The sequence below is a fragment of the Penicillium chermesinum genome, assembly GCF_028974085.1.
Source record: "Penicillium chermesinum strain IBT 19713 chromosome Unknown utg000009l:1.0-952002.0:1.0-954369.0, whole genome shotgun sequence".
NCBI classification, from domain to species: domain Eukaryota; kingdom Fungi; phylum Ascomycota; class Eurotiomycetes; order Eurotiales; family Aspergillaceae; genus Penicillium; species Penicillium chermesinum.
Genome location: NW_026695319.1, coordinates 138,774 through 159,192, shown reverse-complemented (window position 1 = coordinate 159,192; position 20,419 = coordinate 138,774). Strand labels below are relative to the sequence as shown.

Below are 20,419 nucleotides of genomic sequence, written 5' to 3'. Positions count from 1 at the left end.
CTCGTTTGTTCAGGAGGAAAAAGTGCATTATTGTTTCTTTGGAGTCAAATTCGAACTTCCCCACATTCCCTGCCCGAGCCCTTTGCTTGAACTCCGCATGTTTCCGCGTGGCTCCGTATGTCCGATCACCAAGAGAAGCCTCCACCCACCGAACCTCCTTTGAGAGATTCATGGGAGCGTGGAGAGGAGAGATCGTCATATGAGGATGAGACCCTGCATCCAGAAGCCAATGCGAATGCGAATGCCAATGCCAATGCCAACGCCAATGCCAATGACGCATTTAGTGACCGGCCGAGCACAAATTCGATCTCGCAAAGATGGAGGACTGCAAGCCAGCGCATTCGCAATCGCTCTGCGAGTATAGCGCAAGCTTTCGGAAGACCTCATGAGAGAGAGGAAGACGGGTTGGAAGCAAGCCTTCATCCTGAATTCTTCGGTGCCACCGATGATCTGAAGAGTTTCCAAGCTCGCCAGGCGGGCGATACGGAGGACAGACTGCAGAACGTCAACCATGGTAGTCAGGCTCATGCTTTGTTGAAGCAATTGGGATTACATGGTCATCATCGTCACAGTTCAGAGGCCCAATCGGCCCCATCGACCGGCGCTTCAACCCCAGCTTTCGATAGTGGTGCATCCACCCCACTCAATGGGGGCCTCCTCTCCCATCTACTTCGGGTATATGCCAATAACATAGGTACTGGGAGCAGGATCAGCGTAGCCTCTTCCACCGAAGCGGATCCCGAGACGGAAACTCTTCCGCCAACCACTACGGGGACAACTACCCCAACAGGAACGCCAGGCGGAAAGAAGGAGAAGGTCAAGTGGTACAACAGTGGAAACAACAGCCAAAATGCAAGCAAGTTCAATTTGAACCACCTCAAAGGTGGAGACAAGCCATCCAAAGCGCCTGGACACCATTACACGTCCTCTCTCATCTCAGCATCGATGGGCATGGGAAAAAATCGGCGTCCCGGCGGCCGATGGGCCGCCGCCAATGACGGCCAAGGAGCGCAAGAAGCAGAAGCGCAAGAGTCAAAAGAACGTGAAGCTGACCGTTCACATTGCCGCTCTTTTGGCTCGTCAGCAATACATGATGCAGCTTTGTCGTGCCCTGATGAAGTATGGAGCCCCCACCCATCGTCTCGAGGAATACATGATCATGACCGCGAATGTGCTGGAGGTAAATGCGCAGTTTTTGTATATCCCAGGCTGCATGTTCATGTCCTTTGACGATCCCCTCACTCGTACCACCGAAGTCAAAATCATTCGTGTTATCCAGGGCTTGGACTTGTCCCGTCTAGCTGAGGTCCATAGCGTCTACAAGAATGTCGTGCACGATGTTGTCAGTGTTGACCAGGCTACTACTGATCTCGATGAGATTATGCAGCGCAATCCGCGTTACAACAAGTGGCTTCTGGTGCTCTTGACTGGGCTGGCGAGTGTTGCCGTGGGCCCATACTCATTTTCTGCCCGACCCATTGACCTCCCCATTATCTTCATTCTTGGGAGTATTGTGGGATTCATGCAGCATATTCTTGCCCCCGCCTCAGCCACATACTCAAATGTCTTGGAAGTTTCTGCGGCCATCCTGACCTCATTTTTGTCGCGCGCTTTTGGAAGTATTGAACACAACGGTCAGCCATTGTTCTGCTTTTCCGCGTTGGCAGAGTCGTCCATCGCACTCATTCTCCCAGGCTTTGCGGTGCTGAGCAGCAGTTTGGAGCTTCAATCACACCAGATGAATGCTGGATCCATTCGTCTGGTCTATACAATCATCTATTCTCTGTTCCTGGGGTATGGTGTGACGGTTGGCACCACTATCTATGGATTGATGGATAAGAATGCGACGAGAGCCGAGACCTGTCCTGCTAACACTCCTGAGCTATGGGGTAACGAATATATCCAGCATTTTCCCTTTGTGGCGCTCTTCTGTCTCTTCGCCGCTCTCATCAACCAAGCCAAGCCGAAGCAGCTCCCGATGACCGTCTTCCTGGGCATGTGTGGCTATGTGACGAACTACTTCAGTACGAAGAAGCTGGGCGCAAACCAAGTCGCTAATACCGTGGGTGCTTTCACGATCGGCCTCTTGGCCAATCTGTACAGTCGCTTGTGGCATGGTCATGCGGCTGCAACTATCATCCCCGGGATATTTACCCTGGTTCCTTCGGGTCTTGCGAGCAGTGGTTCGATTATATCCGGTCTATCCTATGCGGACTCTGTGGCTGATGGCAGTGCTGCGAACAGCACAAGCGCTATCAGCTCCGATTCCCAAAACTCTCTCACCTCGCTGGGTTTTGGTATGATCCAGACCGCTATCGGCATCTCGGTCGGATTGTTTGTGGCCGCGTTGATCGTGTATCCCCACGGAAAGAAGCGGAGCGGCATTTTCAGCCTCTAGACAAAAAAAATGTTCCCGGTGTACATATCATAACTGGTGCTTATCTTGCATTATCCCATAGCGAAATTGCATACGTAGCCTTTTTCAAGATTTCCAATGCATTTTTTTTCTCTCTTTTCCCGTTTCCTTACAGCGTCAATACAGCCCCCACGAAAGCGATCCAGGCCGGCAAATCCGCCACCAGCATTCGTACTCGGTGAACCGCCAGCCACTGGGCCATCTGCCCAGTAGGCGAGTCCGCCGCATCTGCCTTCTCCCCCTTACTCTCCCGATACCTCTTGTTCTCAATGATTCGCTGCACAGGGCCCGCCACAAAGGGGATGAACGCCAGATGGCCGATTGCTCCTACTAGGCCCATCCAGTAGAACCGTGTAGTTTGAAGACCTCCTCGTTGCCGGTGAAGGTATAAGTTGGCCGCTGCCGTGGAGATTGTGGTGAGGTTGAGGAGCAGGACAGACAATACTCCTTTCCCAAAGACCGTCTCATACCATGCTGGGACAATTGCGTCGGACTGGGTGCGGATGCTTGGGAGTAGGAAGGCTGAGTTGGTAACGAGTTCCACAGTGGCATGGACGAGGGTGCCTGTGCTGGATGCGAAAGGCGCAACCTGTAGCAGGCGAATGGGGTTGAAAAGAAGTCCTGACGCCATTTCTCCTATTCTAGAATAATCTCTCAAGCTTGGGGTTTGTTTCGAATGGGTTCACGCTCTATGGATGGAGGACGAGACATCTTATATACCTTGGCCGTCGTCAGATGTTCAATTATGATTATGCGAACGAGCCAATCGGATGGCAGAGTCGCAAGAGTTCAAAAGTGCTTAGGCTGTCTTTTTGCGAATGGGCCAATAGGAAGTCCACGTGCCGGGTTAGACTCCACGCAGGCATGAAATGGGGGCGATTTTTGCCGCCTACAAAAGTACTGGGATGGGCCGGTGAGTTGAAAAAAATTCAATGAACTTGATGCAATGTAATTACAGATATGTACACGAGAGGTTTCTGTATGTCCTCTAGACCCACACTTCGTTGGTGATACCGTCAAACTTAGGTCCTTCCTCATGTTCCGTACGGGAGAACTGGGCCAGATGCTCCCAGTGTTGCGGATACTTCTCACGAGCCCACTTCTCGACCTCATCTTTCCAGTACTGATGCGGCATTGCATTGTAGAAAAGACCAATTCTGTCAATGGATTAGCGATTAAGAAGGCCGAGCAAAATCGGGTTCGGTCGGTACTTACGTTGTGCTCGTGGGCAGCAAGCCAGTCTCGGTTTCCATCTGGTCGATGGCACTCGTGGCCATGTCAAACTCTCCTTGAGCCGCGAGTGCCTCGATGTAGGAGGTGTAAAGCCTGCGGTCGAGGTTGATCGCCAGTTTCTTGACCTTGGCCATCATCTTGAGAGCTTCTTGCGCACCATCGGGGTGGTTCTGGCAGACCTTGAAGAAGATCGGGATTGTCTTCTCGGATGGTCCCTCATCTGACTGGAGAATTTGCCGGAAAATAGCCATGCTCTTTTCCGGCATCTCGCAGGCAGCATAGGCTAACATGAGCCCGTTAAGGATTCGAGTATTCAGATCAACGCCGAGATCCAGTTTCAACATATTGTGTACCAGCTCCAGGTTCTTCTCATCAGCTGTGCGAGCTAATCCCTGGAAGCAACGCGCGTAAGTGTCGGGCTTGGGCCGAGCAGCCCAATCTTCTGCTTGGCGCATATGACCAAATACCAAGACCCCAAGATCGCTGCGCTTTCGTTCAAAGAAGGCGCTCATGATCTCAGTCCGCACGCTAACGCCAGTCTCAGAAAAGGCTAGCTTGAGCAATTGATAAACTTCCCAGGCGTCCGTATCACTCTGGCCCATGTCCAATATGAAATCGGTCAGGGAGATGCGAATCAGAGTTTTGCCTTCACTGTCGAAGGTTCCGAGACGAGGGCGAAGTAGTTCAGTAACGGCATCCCAGTCATGGCGGTAAAGCAACATACGCGTGAGCGCCGCAACCGTTTCTGCTTCTAACTGCACATTATCTTGGAATAGGGGGTCCAGAAGTGATGAGATTTGTTGGAAGAGGTCATCTTTTTGCTCTGAGAGACAAAGCATGGTGATGAGCTTGTTGGCCAACGGCAAATTCTCACTTGCCAGAATCGCTGAATCAACCTTATTCTCCAGTGTAGCTAGCGTCTGTTCGACATCGCCCCTTTGAACGAATGATTCTAGTTGGAGAATGTGGGTTTGCTCATCAGGCGCAAGGTGCCAGTGCTCGGCCAGCTGGAAAAACTCATCGGCCAACCCAGGAGCTCGTACACTGTTGGCGTATTGGAGCAAAGCATTGACATCACCAATATTCAGAGCTTGGGAGATGCGGGGTTCACCTGCTGTCCATTCCTGGACGCACTGTTTTAGTGAGGTCGCGCTGCTGCCATGTGCCGCCTGCCATAACAAAGTAATCCCAGCAGTCTCGCGAACATCTTGGGGAAGTGACTCAAAGATAGGCTCTGCCCAGGGAGCCTCTGAATTCAATATCGCATGTTTGATAGTGAGGATTTTGGTGGCCATCAAGGGCTCATAATTTCCAGCAATGGGGCATTCATATGCGTGTTTCGCAGCCTCAAAAGAGCCCTGCGAAATTAAGAGGTGGACAAGCTCCTGATGGGATTCTTGGTCAAATTTGACGCCGTAGCTCTCCAGCTCCTGGCTGACTTTCCGCAGGCTGTATTGGTCATCTTTCTCAGCGTATCCTTTGAGGACAGCCAGCCAGGGCGAAGGTTTGGCCCCACGAATTTGACCGCCAAATTTCATTAGGACATGGCGAGCCTCCTCAGGATTCCCGTTATTTGCCTGGAGGTTGGTGTAGAGAATGAGTGCCGGGCGTGTTATGGAATTAGGCCCAAAGCCATGATCTTCGCATAGTTCGGTGTAGACGAAGCGAGCAAGCTTGAGTATAGTATTGCGACATTCCGGGAGAATCGGGCTCTTCCGAGAGCACAAATAGAACTCTTTCGAGACTCTCTACGGAAAACACATCATGCCATTCCTTTTCCGTCAAGTCTTCTTGTTGTGCCTTCAAGTGCTTCCAGGTGAGGGATAGCAGCCGCGCCTGAAAAAGATTAATCACAGCCGGAGACTCTACTCGGGAGGTGAAGAACAGGTGAAATGCATTGACAAGGATATCATTTGGAGGTGCTCTGCTCTGGTCCCCTAGAGACTGTTTCAAGTCTGTCATGGGCTTTAGACCCTTTTCTGAGGGCAGTATCTCGGGCAGGCTCTCGCCAGATGCGTTTGCGGTTGTATTGAAGGCGAAAAGCGTCCGCCGAGATGTATAGGTCAGATTGGGCAGGCCCAATCGTACTCTCGAGGGAGACGTGTATAAAAGTTGATTTCGGCATCGCGAAAAAATGAGTGGTTCGTTGTTTATGAGCGCCTGGAACACCCGCCTTGTGAGGTGAGACTGCATGGTTCGGTCTCCGTGGCCGAAGATCAAGCCCGGAAATGCAGCAATGGCTGAGTGTCGATGATATTGAGCGCGAGTAAAGCTAATGGAAGCTCAAGAAACTGGAGTTGATCCGCGGAGTCGACTCGAGGCGGAAGGCGGTCATGGGCAGAAAACGCGCGAAAAACGTTCGGCCTCCTTGGCGCTTTCAGTCTCCGAATCCTCCGACAACTTCTGGAGCGCAGGATAGAGCCAGGTATCAGTTCAGCATGTCCATGAGCCTCTTCGCTTCTCTGTTGCCACAAAATGGCCTGAAAGCTGCTGTCCCATCAACATGCCGCTGGAGTTCGACGGCCGCTGCTGTAAGCGCCTTCACCTCTCAGCGAGTAGCAGCTGGACAGAGTATGTCAATTGCACCCCTCGATCCTTGCAAAGAGATTTCGCTGATCCAAATAGGCCGTCAAACTGTCAGCAAACGCAAGGTAGCGAAGCCAAATCGCCTACGATTCTTGGAGGACCAGAAGGCCCAGAACGAGAGCCGAGCCCTGGAAAAATTCCAAACTCGCAATTGGCAGAGCGGTGATATCTACGCTCCTCGAGATCTAAGTCCTGTTGAGATGAAAAAATGGGGTCGTCGGCAAAGTCCCTCAAGGGATGCTTTTGATGCCTTGAACTTGGATCCGTTAAGTCTATATAAAGTACGCCTTGCCCTCTTTTGTTCCAGTTCCTACCGGTACAAAAAAAGAAAAACTAATAACTTCCATGAAGAACTTTTCGATCATGTCCGAATACGTCTCGCCTTTAGGCCGTATCAAGCACCGGAACGAAACCGGCTTGCGACCTGTCAACCAGCGAAAGATTGCCAAGGCCATTCGGAGAGCTGTAGGACTTGGCTTGATGCCGTCTGTCCACCGACACCCTGAGATTCTAGCTTCGGAGACGAAGGCTAGAATGGGAGGCTTCTGAGAGGCTCCTCAATTTGTTTTTTTTTTCACTATTCGACCATGCGGTGGTTGCCACAGCGCCCTGCTAGGCGGCAGTCTCTCAGGGGGCGGTGTATTGTATTATAAGTATCTAGCGTTGATCAAAGAACACTTCAGCATATGAGTCAATCTGAATTTCTATTTTCCCGATCCCATCGAGCTCCAGGCCCACTAAGAAAATGTCGATGGCCATAGATTCTATGCATCAGTCACCCGAGCCCGACAAGCAAAATGCCAGGATACAATTATGGGCTATATTTATTCAATGCATTTGAAAATATTTATGTAGTGCCATAATAAGGACCATCGACTCTGAGCAGTGTTTCATCAACAATCAGGACTATGAGGGCGAGCTAAATACGGTCGCCTGGAGCGGGCTTCGTCATTGCGAATCTGCCATCGTCCCGCCAGAGCTTCCCGCCTTCCAAGCTCCGTAAACAACTCATGAACGCTCTCCTTTTCAACCGCCCCCTACCACCTCCTCAGACTGCTATCAATGTCAATTGTCAACGGTATGTGATAAATAATCCGAACACTCTGTATTGATCAGACATACTGCGACAAATATACATCGGCACGGAAGGAAAACTAACTTAACCCCGCAGAGTCCATCTGGGCTGCAAGCCCCTCCACCACTCGCGGTCAAGCCACCCAGCTCTCTTCCGACTCCAAAGGTGAGCGACTGGCTTATGGAGTGAGTGTCTTGAAATAGGCTTGCTGTGCTCCTGCTGATGCTCTACTTTAGTCGAATAAATCCGTTTTCGTGCGCTCGATCGACAACCCCGCAATCGCCCGTCAGTACACCGAACATAAGTCTCAAACTACCGTCGCCCGGTTCTCACCTTCCGGATTCTATGTCGCAAGTGGCGACGCTTCGGGCATAGTCAGAGTTTGGGATTGCCTTGGGGACGGAATTACCAAGGGCGAATATAGCATCGTCAATGGTCGAATCAACGATCTGGCATGGGACGGTGATTCGCAGCGAATTATTGCTGTAGGCGATGGCAAGCAACGATATGGCCATTGTATTTCCTGGGACAGTGGAAACACAGTGGGGGAGATATATGGCCACACGCAACAAATCAACACAGTGTCGATTCGACAACAGAGGCCTCTGCGAGCAGCAGCCGCTGGTGACGATAAGAAGCTGGTATTTTACCATGGAGCTCCTTTCAAATTCAATACTGGCATTGGAGACAAGCATACGAACTATATCTATGGCGTCGGTTTCAGCCCAGATGGCTCGCACTTGGTGAGTGTAGGCGCTGATCGCAAGATCTGGTTGTATGACGGCAAGACTGGAGAGACCAAAGGTCAGATCGGCGAGGGTGAACACAAAGGCAGCATTTTTGGTGTCTCTTGGTGTAAGGATTCCAAGAAGTTTGTGACTGCCAGTGCAGACCGAACGGTGAAGATCTGGGATGTGGAAGCAGGCAAGCCCACCCAGAGCTGGACTCTCGGAGAGGAGGGTGCTACAGCGGTCCGTCATCACCAGGTAGGAGTTGTATGGCCTCCTGGTCGCAGTGACAACCTACTTATCAGTTTGTCATTGAGTGGAGACTTGAATTATTTGGTCGAAGGCACTCCTCAGCCTCGCCAGGTCGTTCAGGGCCACCAGAAGAGTATTACCTCTCTGACCGAGTCTGTTGTAGACAACAAGAAGACTCTGTGGACTGGCAGCTTTGATGGGCGGGTCTGCAGCTGGGATGTCGCCTCGGGCATCGCAGAAGAGGTCGATGGAGAGGGCCACCCTGGATCTGTTGCTGGTTTGGCTTCAACACCCGAGGGCGCGGGACGGATCTATAGTGTTGGCTGGGACGATACTATCCGTTCTATTGATGCTGCTGTGAAAACTTACACTGGGAGTACGACAAAGCTTACTGGCCAGCCGAAGGGCGTGGCTGCAGGCGATTCAACCGTCTTGGTCGCGGCTGCCGAGGCCCTTGAAATATACCAGGATGGTACGAAAACTGGCGCCTACAAGGCCAAGTTCCCCATCACCACTGTAGCTGCACATGGGACTGTGGCAGCGGTTGGCGGCGAAGATGGATCAATTCAGATCGGCCAGGTCTCCAGCTCTAGCTTCTCCAGTCAAACCGATATTAAAGCCTCCCGAGACCAGATTTCCTTCTTGGCGTTCTCCCCAGATACCTCCCTTCTCGCCGCGGGTGACTTCCGTGGTCGCATCCTGGTCTACAAAGTGGCCGATGGCAGTTTAGTCACGGATAGGTGGACTGCTCACACGGCACGTATTACGTCCATTGCCTGGAACCCGACAGGAACGCACGTCTTGAGTGGCTCCCTGGACACCAATATCTTCGTCTGGAGTCTGGCCAACCCAGGTGACTGGGTTGAGATGAAGAACGCTCATAAGGAAGGCGTTAACGGCGTTGCATGGGTGGAAGGAAGCTCGAAATTTGCTTCTGCCGGTGCGGATGCTGCTGTGAAGGTGTGGAAAGTGGAAGGATTGAAATGAGCTGGTATCTATCACAATCGAGAAGTAGAAGTTGAGCTAGACAAATCAACATCCCGTGTAACTCTTTGACCTGAAGTCCTAAGCGTCGAGAAACGGCACTAGCAAAATACATGCAGATGCACCGGGGCCAGCGGGCCACACGCTGAGTCAAAGTTGGCCACAGCTTTCCAGTCCTCGCGTCCCCCGCCACGTCTCCCAAATTCGTTGAGTGCAATTGCATCTGCAGGCCCCTGGTGTATCTGTGGTGTTCTCTCATAATGCCGCGCCGAACTCGCTCGTGAAACATACCTGCCGATGCCATCTGAAGCTCCAGGTAGCTCCAGCCGCTCTTTGCGGCCCAAGGTATGTGTACTCACCGCAAACTCACCAGCGCCGAGATATTGATCCCCGACAGCTACCACAGGTAGCTACGTTTATTCTTCCCCGGACTGGCCAGCGCCTCAAAGGCCTTCTCAATATCCGCGGCTCCGGCCTAGCAGACACATCCGACCGGAACGATGACGAGCGGCGCGGGTTCATATCGAACGAAATCCAGACACATCACGAGGGCGACACTACGCCGCTCTACGAGCGAGTACAGGGAGTGCAGACATGGATCTATCAAGGCTTGGCCACAGAGCATGTGATCCCCATTTTAAAATGTGGACTGGCCTACGTGCTTGGCTCCCTCGCAACTTTTGTTCCCGCCCTTTCGGCCCTTCTTGGCCATCAAGATGGTAAACACATGGTGGCTACGGTCACGGTGTATTTCCACCCGGCAAGGACACAAGGGAGCATGTATCGTGCCTCGATCTGTGCATTGCTTGCCTTTTGTTACTCGGCATTTCTATCGATTACAAGTATGCTTGTGGAGAATCTCTTCCAGGACACCTTCGACCTCCCCGTACTAGGCCATGCGCTGGTTCTGATCGTATTCTGTGGCGGCGGACTTGGGTTCGTCGGATGGACCAAACAGCGACTGGGCGATCCATTGGTTAACGTCGCCTGCTCACTTACGGCGCTCTCCACCATTACTGTCTTGACTAAAGAAGGCGCCGTCCAAAATGGAGATCTGTCCCTCAACAAAATTCTCCAGGTTTTGAAGATGGTGATCATGGGAGTCGTGATAGCCATGGCGGTCTCATTCTTAATCTTCCCCACTTCTGCGCGTAAGGACCTTCGTAAAAACCTCGTGAAGGCCGCTGACACGTTGGCTACTATGTTGAGTCTCATCACTGCAAGCTTCTTGGATGGATCAGAAGAAATATTGGCCTCGGAGAAATTTCTGAAAGCTGAGAGGGATCACCGCCAAGCTTACAATAAACTGGACGGTTTGATACGAGACGCCAAGCTGGAGCACTTCCTAGCTGGAACGGAGAAAGAGTACCGGTTGGAAAAACGACTTGTCCGATGGGTACAGGATATCACCCATAACATGGGAGGCCTGCGCAGTGCCGCCGCGTTACAATTCAGTCTGATTCGAGAGCCAACTGCTGCCGACTCCGACACGCCAACTGGTATAGCCACACCCAACGCAGGTGAAGCTATGCCGCTCCAGTATTCATGGTCCTATACAGACGGATCGTTCCTTGAACCCATTGAAGAACGCCCCGAAGAGGACTTGACAGATGGGAACTCAACACACGAGTCAGTTTTCAGCCCGGCGGGCGTTTTTAGCATCTTCATACAACATCTTGGCAGGCCTATGGTAAGTGACTACCAAACTTAACGAACAATGCCTCCATGATGTTTTTGCTGACGAGTCAGCATTCACTGGCTTTCACACTGAAGGAAATATTCAATGAGATCCCATTTGGACCTGCTCCTGACTACAAAGTGTCAGTGGATAGTCGGCTTCGAATCAGCCTTGACCGGGCACTGGATCTTTACCGACAGCGGCGACGAGAAGCTTTGAAACTGCTTTACCAGCAGACCGAGGCAATGAGGCTTAAAGGCCCCGATGCCGAAGCCGATTTGGAAGAGATCTCAGCCAGCTGCGGTCACTTCAGTTTTTCCCTTTTGGAGTTTGGAGAACAACTCCATGAACTATTGACGATCCTTGACGAGCTACAACTCGAAACCGAGGAGCGACCAAACGGACGTTCCTGGGGCTGGATCAAATTTTGGAGAGTAGAGAAACCCTCCGAAACAGGTATGCTCGCTACGCCATATTATAAGAATGTGCTAAAATGTCTTAGATGAACCAACTCACCCGGAGACAAATACGCCCCGACCATCCCTGCAGACTCAGCTCCAGTTTGATCAGTTAAATGCAGCCTCCCTCAATCGGAAGCCTTCAGCGCCAGTGACCGAAGCTACGATCAAACAAAGGATTGGCTATCGGTTATGGAAATCCCTCGAAATCATACGCCGTGACGACATCAAGTATGCCATCAAAGTTGGGCTGGGAGCCGCTCTTTATGCGTTGCCCGCCTTCTTACCCTCAACTCGCCCTTTCTATCAACGGTGGAGGGGCGAATGGGGTCTGCTCTCGTACATGTTGGTATGTTCCATGACAATCGGCGCCTCCAATACCACAGGATATGCCCGTTTTGGCGGCACTTGCCTTGGGGCCGTGTGCTATCCTATTCTGGCACATTACGGATGGTAATGTGTTTGGTCTTGCGTTCTTTGGATGGTTAATGGCGACATGGACTGCCTGGATTACACTTGCAAAGGGCAACGGGCCTTTGGGCCGATTTATCATGCTCACATACAATCTTTCAGTTCTTTATGCCTACTCTCTGACGCAAAAGGAAGCCGACGACCCAGATGAAGGGGGTGATCACCCGATCATTACTGAGATCGCCCTTCACCGAGTTGTTGCTGTGTTGTCCGGTTGCATATGGGGTATTATCATCACCCGCATTGTCTGGCCAATTAGTGCCCGCAGTCGATTGAAGGAAGCGCTGAGTAGCCTTTGGCTACGGCTAGCGCTTGTCTGGAAACGTGATCCATTGTCAGTGATGGCGACGAGTGGAAGATCTACTGTCTATATGACAGCTCGGGAAAGACTCTTACTCGAACGCAGTCTGTCCCGATTGGAGTCTCTTCGAGTTGCAGCAGGCTCCGAGTTCGAATTGAAGAGCGCGTTTGCTGATATTCCATATGCCAACATTCTGCGGGCTACTCGCAGCATGGTAAATGCATTTGATGCGATGAACTTAGAGCTCTTGAAGAACGAAACCGCCACTGAGGGAGAAATGCGTCTCCTCAAATACACTGCCAGGGAGCGGCAGCAGCTCTCTGCTCGCATCAGCCATCTTTTGATTGGTAAGTCCGCGGATGCGCAACATGTCCTTCGGAATGCTAACTCTCCATTAGTGATGGCTTCTTCCATGAAACTTGAATACCCCCTGAGTGACGTCTTACCCAGTGTTGACCACGCACGCGACCGACTCTTGGCTCGTATCTATCATTTCAGCCAGGGCGAGGAATCCTCCGCCATGGTGGAAGAAGATCGCGCTTTGCTGTATGCGTATAGTAAGTTGCTTCCCTTGACGCGAGGCTTCTTGAATTGGCTAATACCTCTTCTAAACAGTCTTGGTGACGGGTCAACTGTCCAAGGAGATCACTGCGATCCTGCAGGACATCCGAGATCTATTCGGCGTATTGAACGAGGACGTAGTGCAGTTTGTATAGCATGGACCATCGAAAATGAACCACATATTCCGAAAATCCAGAAATTCCCGAAGTTCCTTGACTAGCCGTAAGCCCGCAATGAAAGCTCCCTGAGTCTTGTATGCTACAATTCCACTTCAACCACGTTCTATCGTTTCGGGAAGTGGAAACCGTTTCTGGCGGGGACCTCAAGGCGGGAAACCTTCCACCCTTCACCCTTCGCCATCGCCCTTTTCATCATCGATCCATCATCCTTCCCATCTAAACCATCCTCCATCTTCGTCGCATCCCCTTCGTTGGGTCCCATGAATGTCTAGTTCCTAATCCTACCTGCGCCCTTCGGCCTCGCCTCGTCGCGCACCTGCGAGTCCTCCCAGCCATGCAGATCGACCCGGCCGCCCTGAGTCGCACTGACTCGGTGTCAAACGCGGCCAAAAATGCGGCGCAAAATGCTCCAGCGACCGTGAAGTCCTCGAGGGCTTTGATCTCTGTGCCGAGGTTGGATCTGGAGCGTGCCTACACCGATCTCAAGGCCGCGATCGGGGATCAATGGACCGAGTACAAGGAATCTACAGCCCTCTTTCTACTAGGTACGGCACATACACTCTGCAAATTCCTTACTTTGTCCCTCAATTCGTACCGGACATTTGGCTGGCAAGACAGCTGGACCGATACTGACATCAGACGTAACTAGGACATTACAACCAAAACGAGTACGCGTCGCGAGTCGACCATATCCTTTGCGCCGACCCCAAGACCGAACATCTTCATAACAACTTTGTCTGCGCAATCATCGGAAACCTCACGCGAGATCTCCCCGATCATGGCGTAGCGAATTGGGTGTCAGCTAACGACAAACCCTCGGTGGTATCGAAGCCGGTCTCGGGAGACGCAGCGGAGCAGCGGTTGAAGACCGAGGTGATGCAGCTTCCTCCTCGAGATCGCAGAAGAATCAAAGCAATTCCAGACGTATGAAGCCAATTCTATTGCCGGAGTTAAAAGGTTGAAAGGCGAGGAGGCTGACAGATTTACAGCGTGATCCAAATGATTCTGTGCCCAGTGAACTGGAAGAATACCACCTGGCAAAACAGATCAAACTTCCAAGCCAAGTTCCTGCAAGTGCTGGAGGACTCAATAAGACTAGTAAGAATACCGCACCACCCACGCAACACGCATCTGCTCGTTCGTTCGAAATTGGCTCTAACCACCTCGGAAATTTGCAGATTGGGAGCTAGAAATCCGGAAACGATACGCACAGCCTCTTGCCGCCGAAACGGGCGAGTTTCCCGACGCCGAGTCTATTCATGCCCGTATGGTCCCTATCTGTTACGAGGAATCTCTGCCTGGCGGTGCCGGTTTACCGGCCGCTGAATTCATGGCCATTGCGACCGAAACGTTTGTCAAAGACGTGCTATCTTCCGTTTTCTCGCGTACACGCTCCAATGGCCCGTCCGGTACGATCAACGGAATGATGATGCGTAAATACCGACAGCAGCTCGAGATCGAAGAGCTCGCCTTCACACGTGGTGAAATTACCAAAGACACTGCAACGGGACTACTTCCGGTCGAGGCCAAAGAAGCTGCTATTCGAAGGCCCCTTGGCGTCCGAGATCTGCGCCAGACCCTCGAGCTTAATCGTGGGGTCTTGGGACATATGCCACTCATCATTGACCAGGTCATGGGTGGGTACTTTGAAGATGAGCTGGAGACCGAGAAGCAAGACAGGTTGGAGAACGGCGGCACTGATTCTTTTGACGTCAAAACCATCGAGGATGATGAGATGGATCTCGACGATAACGATGATCTCTTTTCAGATTGGGAAGGTGGCACCGCCGCAGATCATGGTCAATTGGGCTCACTGCTCGATGAGTGTCTCTCCATGGCCGCATGAAGATGACAGAGACTTGACAACCCAGTCGCGATTATCTTGGTGTCTCTTCTATTTTCTATTTTTCTGCGTTCCAAGATCCGATCAGGTGAAATGTGGCGTCCGGGGCTTCTCTAACAACCACTGTGTGGTCATCTTTTACTCTAGCATTATGTCTTGGCGTTGCATCTCTTTTTGTGATAATGGTTTCATTTCTGCGTGTTGGCAACCTTTCACCTTTCTGTCTTACGCTCTGTCTTCCCTTCATGGTCAATCGCCTTTGATGTACAGTACTTTTTAAAACGGATGGATTTCGGGGGCCTTTTTCTTGAAACTACGCAGACATGCAAACAAGGCCTCTCCTTCGAGACAGAGGCCAAGCTTGTTCGATACCCATATGAATTTGATACATGATTTCGAAACTTGATCACATTTCGGGGGCTACTTTAATAGCCAAAAGCAACAGTACAGCGGACAACAGGAGAAAAGCAGGGCTATCATGCCGTGCTAGTAGACGCAGCCAGACCCACTTCGATTTCTATAAGAAGAACGCGTTCTCACTGCGGTCGACACTCTACTAGAAAACAGTAGGTTTACCTCCAATTATTCATGCTAACAACGTGGACTGAACGGCAAACTTAGAAGCGCTAGAAGACGCAAGGCAGGAGGGGCCGACTAATATCTTCTATACAACCTTGGAAGAACTCAAGGATGGAGATGTTCTAAAAGAGTTCTTCCACGGTAGAAGCCGTGAACTGCTAGTACTCTTCGTACTCATCTTAGTCCCCAGATACACATTATGCACCTTCCGAATCTTTCCTGCTTCCACGAGTCACATATAGTGTTTACTCTATTACAAAGGACCTACTCGGCAGAAATCACAGACGACGAAGAGACAGGGAAATTGTTTTGGTATCATTGCACTAGCTAGCTACGTATGATAGATAGGTACGTCAACTTCAACTGGGGGACCCTCAGTTGGCATTCGCAGCAGCTTTCAAAATCTTAGGCGACTCGCGCGGAGGAGCCAGGTCTTTGGAAATAGAACTGTCTCACTTCATCATGCCTGGACTCGCTCAAAAAACACAATTGGATATCACGTCGGATCGTTACTCAACGGCATTGGCAGCGGCCTTCAAAATCTCCTCAGTTGAGTCGCGTGGCGTATCCAGGTCCTTGGAAATAGACTGCCACACTTCACCATGCTTGGGCTCGCTTGAAACACATTTGGACATCACGTCGGCTCGTTTTTCCTTCGGAAATGTCAGTAGAGCACTCTTCTGAGAAGAAGCTGGTGTACTAACCTCGGTCCCATGCAGCGTCAAAAATTTGTAATACCAAGCCCACCCATCGCCATAGTCACGGTCTGCGACAATGGCCTTTTCGAACCAGGTCATTGCCTTTTCTAAGCGTCGCTCAGACCAGAAAATCCGGGCCACGGTGACAAACAAGGCTGGATCGTTATCCACCTTCCTGATGGCTTCGAGGCAGCGTGTCTTGCGCTGGGCACGATTCTCCAGGTACCAGACATTTTCACTCCAGAGCAAACCAGATTTCGGGAGTTGCTGGAGCGCTTGGGCCATAATATACTGGGCGTTCTTGATGCTACCGTTGCGGCGTTCCAGACGTACACTCTCCAGCCACAGCAACTCGCTCTTCGGATTCTTGATGCGTGCCTGATCGAGAATGCCACGAGCTCGAACCACCACGCCGAGCTTTTCGTTCACCCGAGCACCCAGGATCCAGAGCGGCGCAGAATGGGGACAAGCCTGATAGCCAGCATAGTATGCTTCACGAGCCTGGGGCAATTTTTTGAGTGCTTCGTAAATCTGCCCCTTGCTCATCCAAAGTTTAGCAGCCTTCGGGTAACGAGAAAGTCCGTCGTTGACCAAGCGAAGCGCATCTTCGTTATTGCCGTATCGTCTTTCAAAGGTCACGCTCTTGACCCAGACGCGATCCGTCCCAGCCTCTTGGCGAGCAGTGGCAAGCAGTTCTCTAGCTTGTTCGATTTGGTTGGAATCCGCTTCAAGTTTAACGGCAGCAAGCCAAATATTCTCATTGCCGGGATTTTTGTCGAAAGCAAGGCCGAGCACCTTCCGGGCCTCATCGATCTCACCCGACTGGGACAGTTCCTTCGAATACTGTAGCCAAAACTGTTCGCCTTTGGGGCAGGCCTCAACCGCTTGCTTCAGGACCTTCAAGAGAGCCTCCTTCGTGCCGTGGACGCGCTCCAGATCCACCGCTGCATTCCAGAGAGATTGATCTTCAGGGAACACACGCACTGCAAATTGATAAATGGCGCGGGCTGTTGCATAACTACCACGGCCAATACAGGCCTTTGCATCGTCCTCCCATACGACCTTTCGATCGTCGTTTTCGCCTAAGCCCCATCCGAGGGTCTCGCGGATGATGGAAGCACAAGTCAGAACATCGCCTTCCTCCTCGCAACGTTCAGCTTCTCCAATCCATTCTTCCCGCTTTGGCATCGCATTCTCTCGAGAAAGAGCCTTGACCGCACGCTCCATAATGTTAAGTTTCTCAAAGGAGCCCCCTGTTTGCTCATGAAGACGGGCAGCAGCTATCCAAATTTCGCGACTTGTAGGGACAGCCTGGCGTGCCTGGTTTAGAATCTGCTGAGCACTTTCGGCAGTCTTCTGCATGCGGGCTAAAGCCAGCCAAAGCTCCACTGCCAAGGGAATAAGTTGAACTGCCTTGGTGAGAAGCTTGCTCGCTTGCTCGGCGTGTTCCTCCAAACTGACTGCTTCTTTCCAGATCCGAATCGACGTACGGTTATTCTCAATAGCCCGACGTGCAACATTTTTCTTCATCTGGGGGGTCCGTTTCCAGTCTTATCGCCTCAACCCAAAGGTTGGCCGACTTTGGAAGCTTGTCAAGAGCCTCAGCAGCAACGATTTTCGCATTTTTGCCTTCATGCAGTCGGATATTCGCTAGCCATAAATCCTCACTCTTTGGGCAGTGCGCGCAACCCTTCTGGACAGCCTTCTTAGCAGCGCCAAGTCGACCTGCGTTCTCCTCAAGGTTGACGAGGGCAAGCCATCCAGGGGCGTACGTTGGGTTGCTTTTGACCACGTTTTCGTAGAGATAACGATTTTCTTTGACTTCGCTGCTCTCGCTTGCTTGCGCCCTCTTTTCGATTATGTCAAGCTCCTTAAGATACTGCTTAGGATCAACGCTAGTAGCACTTCCGTTGTATTCGGCGTCCTTCGCAGCTTGATCCAGTCGAAGCCTGAGCGCTTTTCCACGCGCTCCACCGATTTCCGCAAAGTCCACTTGTTCACTCTCCGGTTCAGCAGCTTCATCGTCGGCAATTGTCGAACCATACTGGGCAGATCTGCTAGCACTGCCAATGACGCTATCAGGAACAGCATAGGCCCGCTGTCGTTGGTTTTCTCTGGCACGACGGTTCTTGCCGGTAAGGTCGCCTACTTCCGGGATATTTTCCCATTCCTCCAAGGTGACAGAGGCGAGAGCTCGTTTTTCAGCGGCGAACTGCTGAGAAATGGTGGGGTTTTTCCGTTCACGTTCTTCGCGTTCGCGTTGCTCACGAGCGGCCCTGTAGATTGCGCACACGGGTTAGCACTGTATCCAAACAATCGGGGATGAGGGCGAAGACTTACTGGCGTTTACGGGTATGCCTAGTTTGCTTTTCCTCGATCATATCCCATATGCGGTCGGCTTCCGCGTCATCTGCATCGTAAGGAGCTTTGCTGAACAGGCCAACCTCGTTGTCGGGGTCTTGGTATGGATCATTGTCGTCTTCGTCAATTTCCTTCTCTTTCCCTTTTTCACGCGAGTTATTGATGTAAGCTGTTGGTTTTCCTTTACCCAGTTCTTCAGCTCGCTGTTTGAGGGCTGCTTGAATATCCTCAGGCGTTGGGCCTTGACGCGCAGGGCCAAGGTCTGACTGGGTCACGAATCCAGTCGCACCTCGACCCAGGCCCGCGACGTAATTGGCTGGTGCTGGCCGCTTCAGAAAGTCCTGGTCGGGTGCCATGAGTTCGGGTTCGATGAGGCTATCGTTGGAGTCAAGGGTCTGGTACCCTTCCGGGGTGCTTGGAAAAGATGTTGAACGCTCCCACCGCGACGACATGGTGCTGATCGAGTGGGGACGGGTAAACTAAAATCCGTATCCGGGACCCACCGATAAGAGATAGTACTGTGGCGATGGTGAAGGTTGACGGAGAAAAGAAAGTCCGATGGGGAAGGTTGACGGAGGAAAGAAAGTCCGAGCCCGGGGCCCCCACAGATAAGAGATAGTGGTGTATGCAGAAAAAAAATGTCCCACAATCAACAGAGCAGCCTTTACTTGGACAATCCTGCTTGGATCATACAGCCCCCAATGCCTAAAGCGCCGTACAAGAAGCGCAATAGCGCACATGCAGATGCTGCAGCAAAGACTAGTGCTGCCCACAGCATTTTTAAAATGAATACAGATATCGGCCAACACGTTTTGAAAAACCCCGGCATTGCAGAACAGTAGGTTCACTCATAGAGGACGCTCCTTGCACCGGACTAACGCCAACTTCTTAAAAGAATCGTGAAAAAGGCCGAACTGAAACAAAGTGATATTGTGCTTGAGATTGGCCCTGGTACCGGGAACTTGACGGCCAAGATCCTGGAAGAAGCGAAGAAGGTTATTGCGGTTGAACTTGATCCGCGAATGGCCGCCGAAGTCACCAAGCGATTCCAAGGCACACCCTCCCAAAAGCGGCTCGACGTCATCCTTGGCGACGTGATGAAGACTGAGCTTCCCTACTTTGATGTCTGCATTTCCAACACTCCTTATCAGGTGCGCCTCCTAGAGTCCCTATCTCACAGGTCATTGCTGATATTTCTATCGGAAAGATTTCATCGCCCCTCACATTCAAGCTGTTAGCCACCCTACCAGCGCCTCGGGTGTGCATTCTCATGTACGAATATATCCTCGCCCTCGACGATGTATCTTGCTAATGATTTTATTTGGTTTGTAGGTTCCAGCGTGAATTTGCCCTTCGGTTATTTGCCAAACCCGGCGACAAGCTCTACAGTCGACTTTCTGTCAATGCGCAAATGTGGGCCAAGATTGATCATATCATGAAGGTTGGCAAGAACAACTTCAAACCCCCACCTTTGGTGGAATCTAGTGTGATTCGCATGGTCCCGAAGGTTCCACGGCCGCAGATCAACTATGAAGAATGGGATGGTCTGTTGCGCATTGCCTTCGTGCGAAAGAACAAGACATTGCGAGCCAGCTTCATTGGCACAGCCAGTATCATGAATATCCTGGAAGCTAACTACCGCACCTGGTGCGCTCAAAACGATATACCTGTGGAGGACGGCCCCGTGGAGGATGCAGATGGCGATACTATGGACATGGGTGGAGAGGATGCGGGAGCAGAGGAGGCAGATGAGGCGATGGAGATGGACGATGACGATGACGTGCCGGACTTTTTCAAAGAAGAGACAAACGCTCGCCTCCAACAGGCGCTCAAAAATCAGTCGCAGCGAAAAAAGCGGGGGAAGGTTTCGGAGGTGGTACGAGAAAAGGTTCGCCAAGTGCTAGAGGATGAAACAGGGCTGGCAGACAAGCGCGCCAGAATGTGTGATGAGAACGACTTTTTGAAAATGCTGTGGGCCTTTAACCAGAAAGGCATCCACTTCAATTGAGGCAGAAT

The 20,419-nt window shown here is 51.6% G+C and overlaps 6 protein-coding genes across 6 annotated transcripts; 4 read left to right on the top strand and 2 right to left on the bottom strand.

Annotated features, from left to right (window-relative positions):
- Positions 1-117: 117 nt before the first annotated feature.
- N7468_010498 (threonine/serine exporter family protein) lies at positions 118-2,398 on the top strand (the record flags this gene model as incomplete). The annotated part of the gene is made up of 2 exons (XM_058479793.1): positions 118-816; positions 884-2,398. 2 exons carry the CDS (start codon positions 118-120, stop codon positions 2,396-2,398), a joined length of 2,214 nt encoding a protein of 737 aa, XP_058325316.1.
- A 127-nt stretch (positions 2,399-2,525) lies between these two features.
- Positions 2,526-5,842, bottom strand: N7468_010497 (uncharacterized protein; the record flags this gene model as incomplete). Its single annotated transcript, XM_058479792.1, has 4 exons — positions 2,526-3,057; positions 3,415-3,573; positions 3,632-5,359; positions 5,409-5,842. 4 exons carry the CDS (start codon positions 5,840-5,842, stop codon positions 2,526-2,528), a joined length of 2,853 nt encoding a protein of 950 aa, XP_058325315.1.
- Positions 5,843-6,087: 245 nt separating this feature from the next.
- Positions 6,088-6,784, top strand: N7468_010496 (mitochondrial 37S ribosomal protein bS18m; the record flags this gene model as incomplete). The annotated part of the gene is made up of 3 exons (XM_058479791.1): positions 6,088-6,220; positions 6,275-6,516; positions 6,587-6,784. The coding sequence occupies 3 exons, from the start codon at positions 6,088-6,090 to the stop codon at positions 6,782-6,784; spliced, it is 573 nt and encodes a 190-aa protein (XP_058325314.1).
- Positions 6,785-7,297: 513 nt separating this feature from the next.
- N7468_010495 (WD40 repeat-like protein) lies at positions 7,298-14,768 on the top strand (the record flags this gene model as incomplete). The annotated part of the gene is made up of 14 exons (XM_058479790.1): positions 7,298-7,313; positions 7,407-7,495; positions 7,547-9,250; positions 9,504-10,964; positions 11,024-11,408; positions 11,455-11,759; positions 11,797-12,529; positions 12,581-12,739; positions 12,798-12,888; positions 12,940-12,965; positions 13,195-13,467; positions 13,572-13,846; positions 13,912-14,020; positions 14,101-14,768. The coding sequence occupies 14 exons, from the start codon at positions 7,298-7,300 to the stop codon at positions 14,766-14,768; spliced, it is 6,294 nt and encodes a 2,097-aa protein (XP_058325313.1).
- A 1,085-nt stretch (positions 14,769-15,853) lies between these two features.
- On the bottom strand, positions 15,854-18,855 carry N7468_010494 (U4/U6-U5 snRNP complex subunit PRP6; the record flags this gene model as incomplete). Its single annotated transcript, XM_058479789.1, has 3 exons — positions 15,854-17,572; positions 17,607-18,318; positions 18,383-18,855. 3 exons carry the CDS (start codon positions 18,853-18,855, stop codon positions 15,854-15,856), a joined length of 2,904 nt encoding a protein of 967 aa, XP_058325312.1.
- A 249-nt stretch (positions 18,856-19,104) lies between these two features.
- On the top strand, positions 19,105-20,411 carry N7468_010493 (dimethyladenosine transferase; the record flags this gene model as incomplete). Its single annotated transcript, XM_058479788.1, has 4 exons — positions 19,105-19,241; positions 19,299-19,554; positions 19,611-19,675; positions 19,736-20,411. 4 exons carry the CDS (start codon positions 19,105-19,107, stop codon positions 20,409-20,411), a joined length of 1,134 nt encoding a protein of 377 aa, XP_058325311.1.
- Between the last annotated feature and the right edge of the window lie 8 nt (positions 20,412-20,419).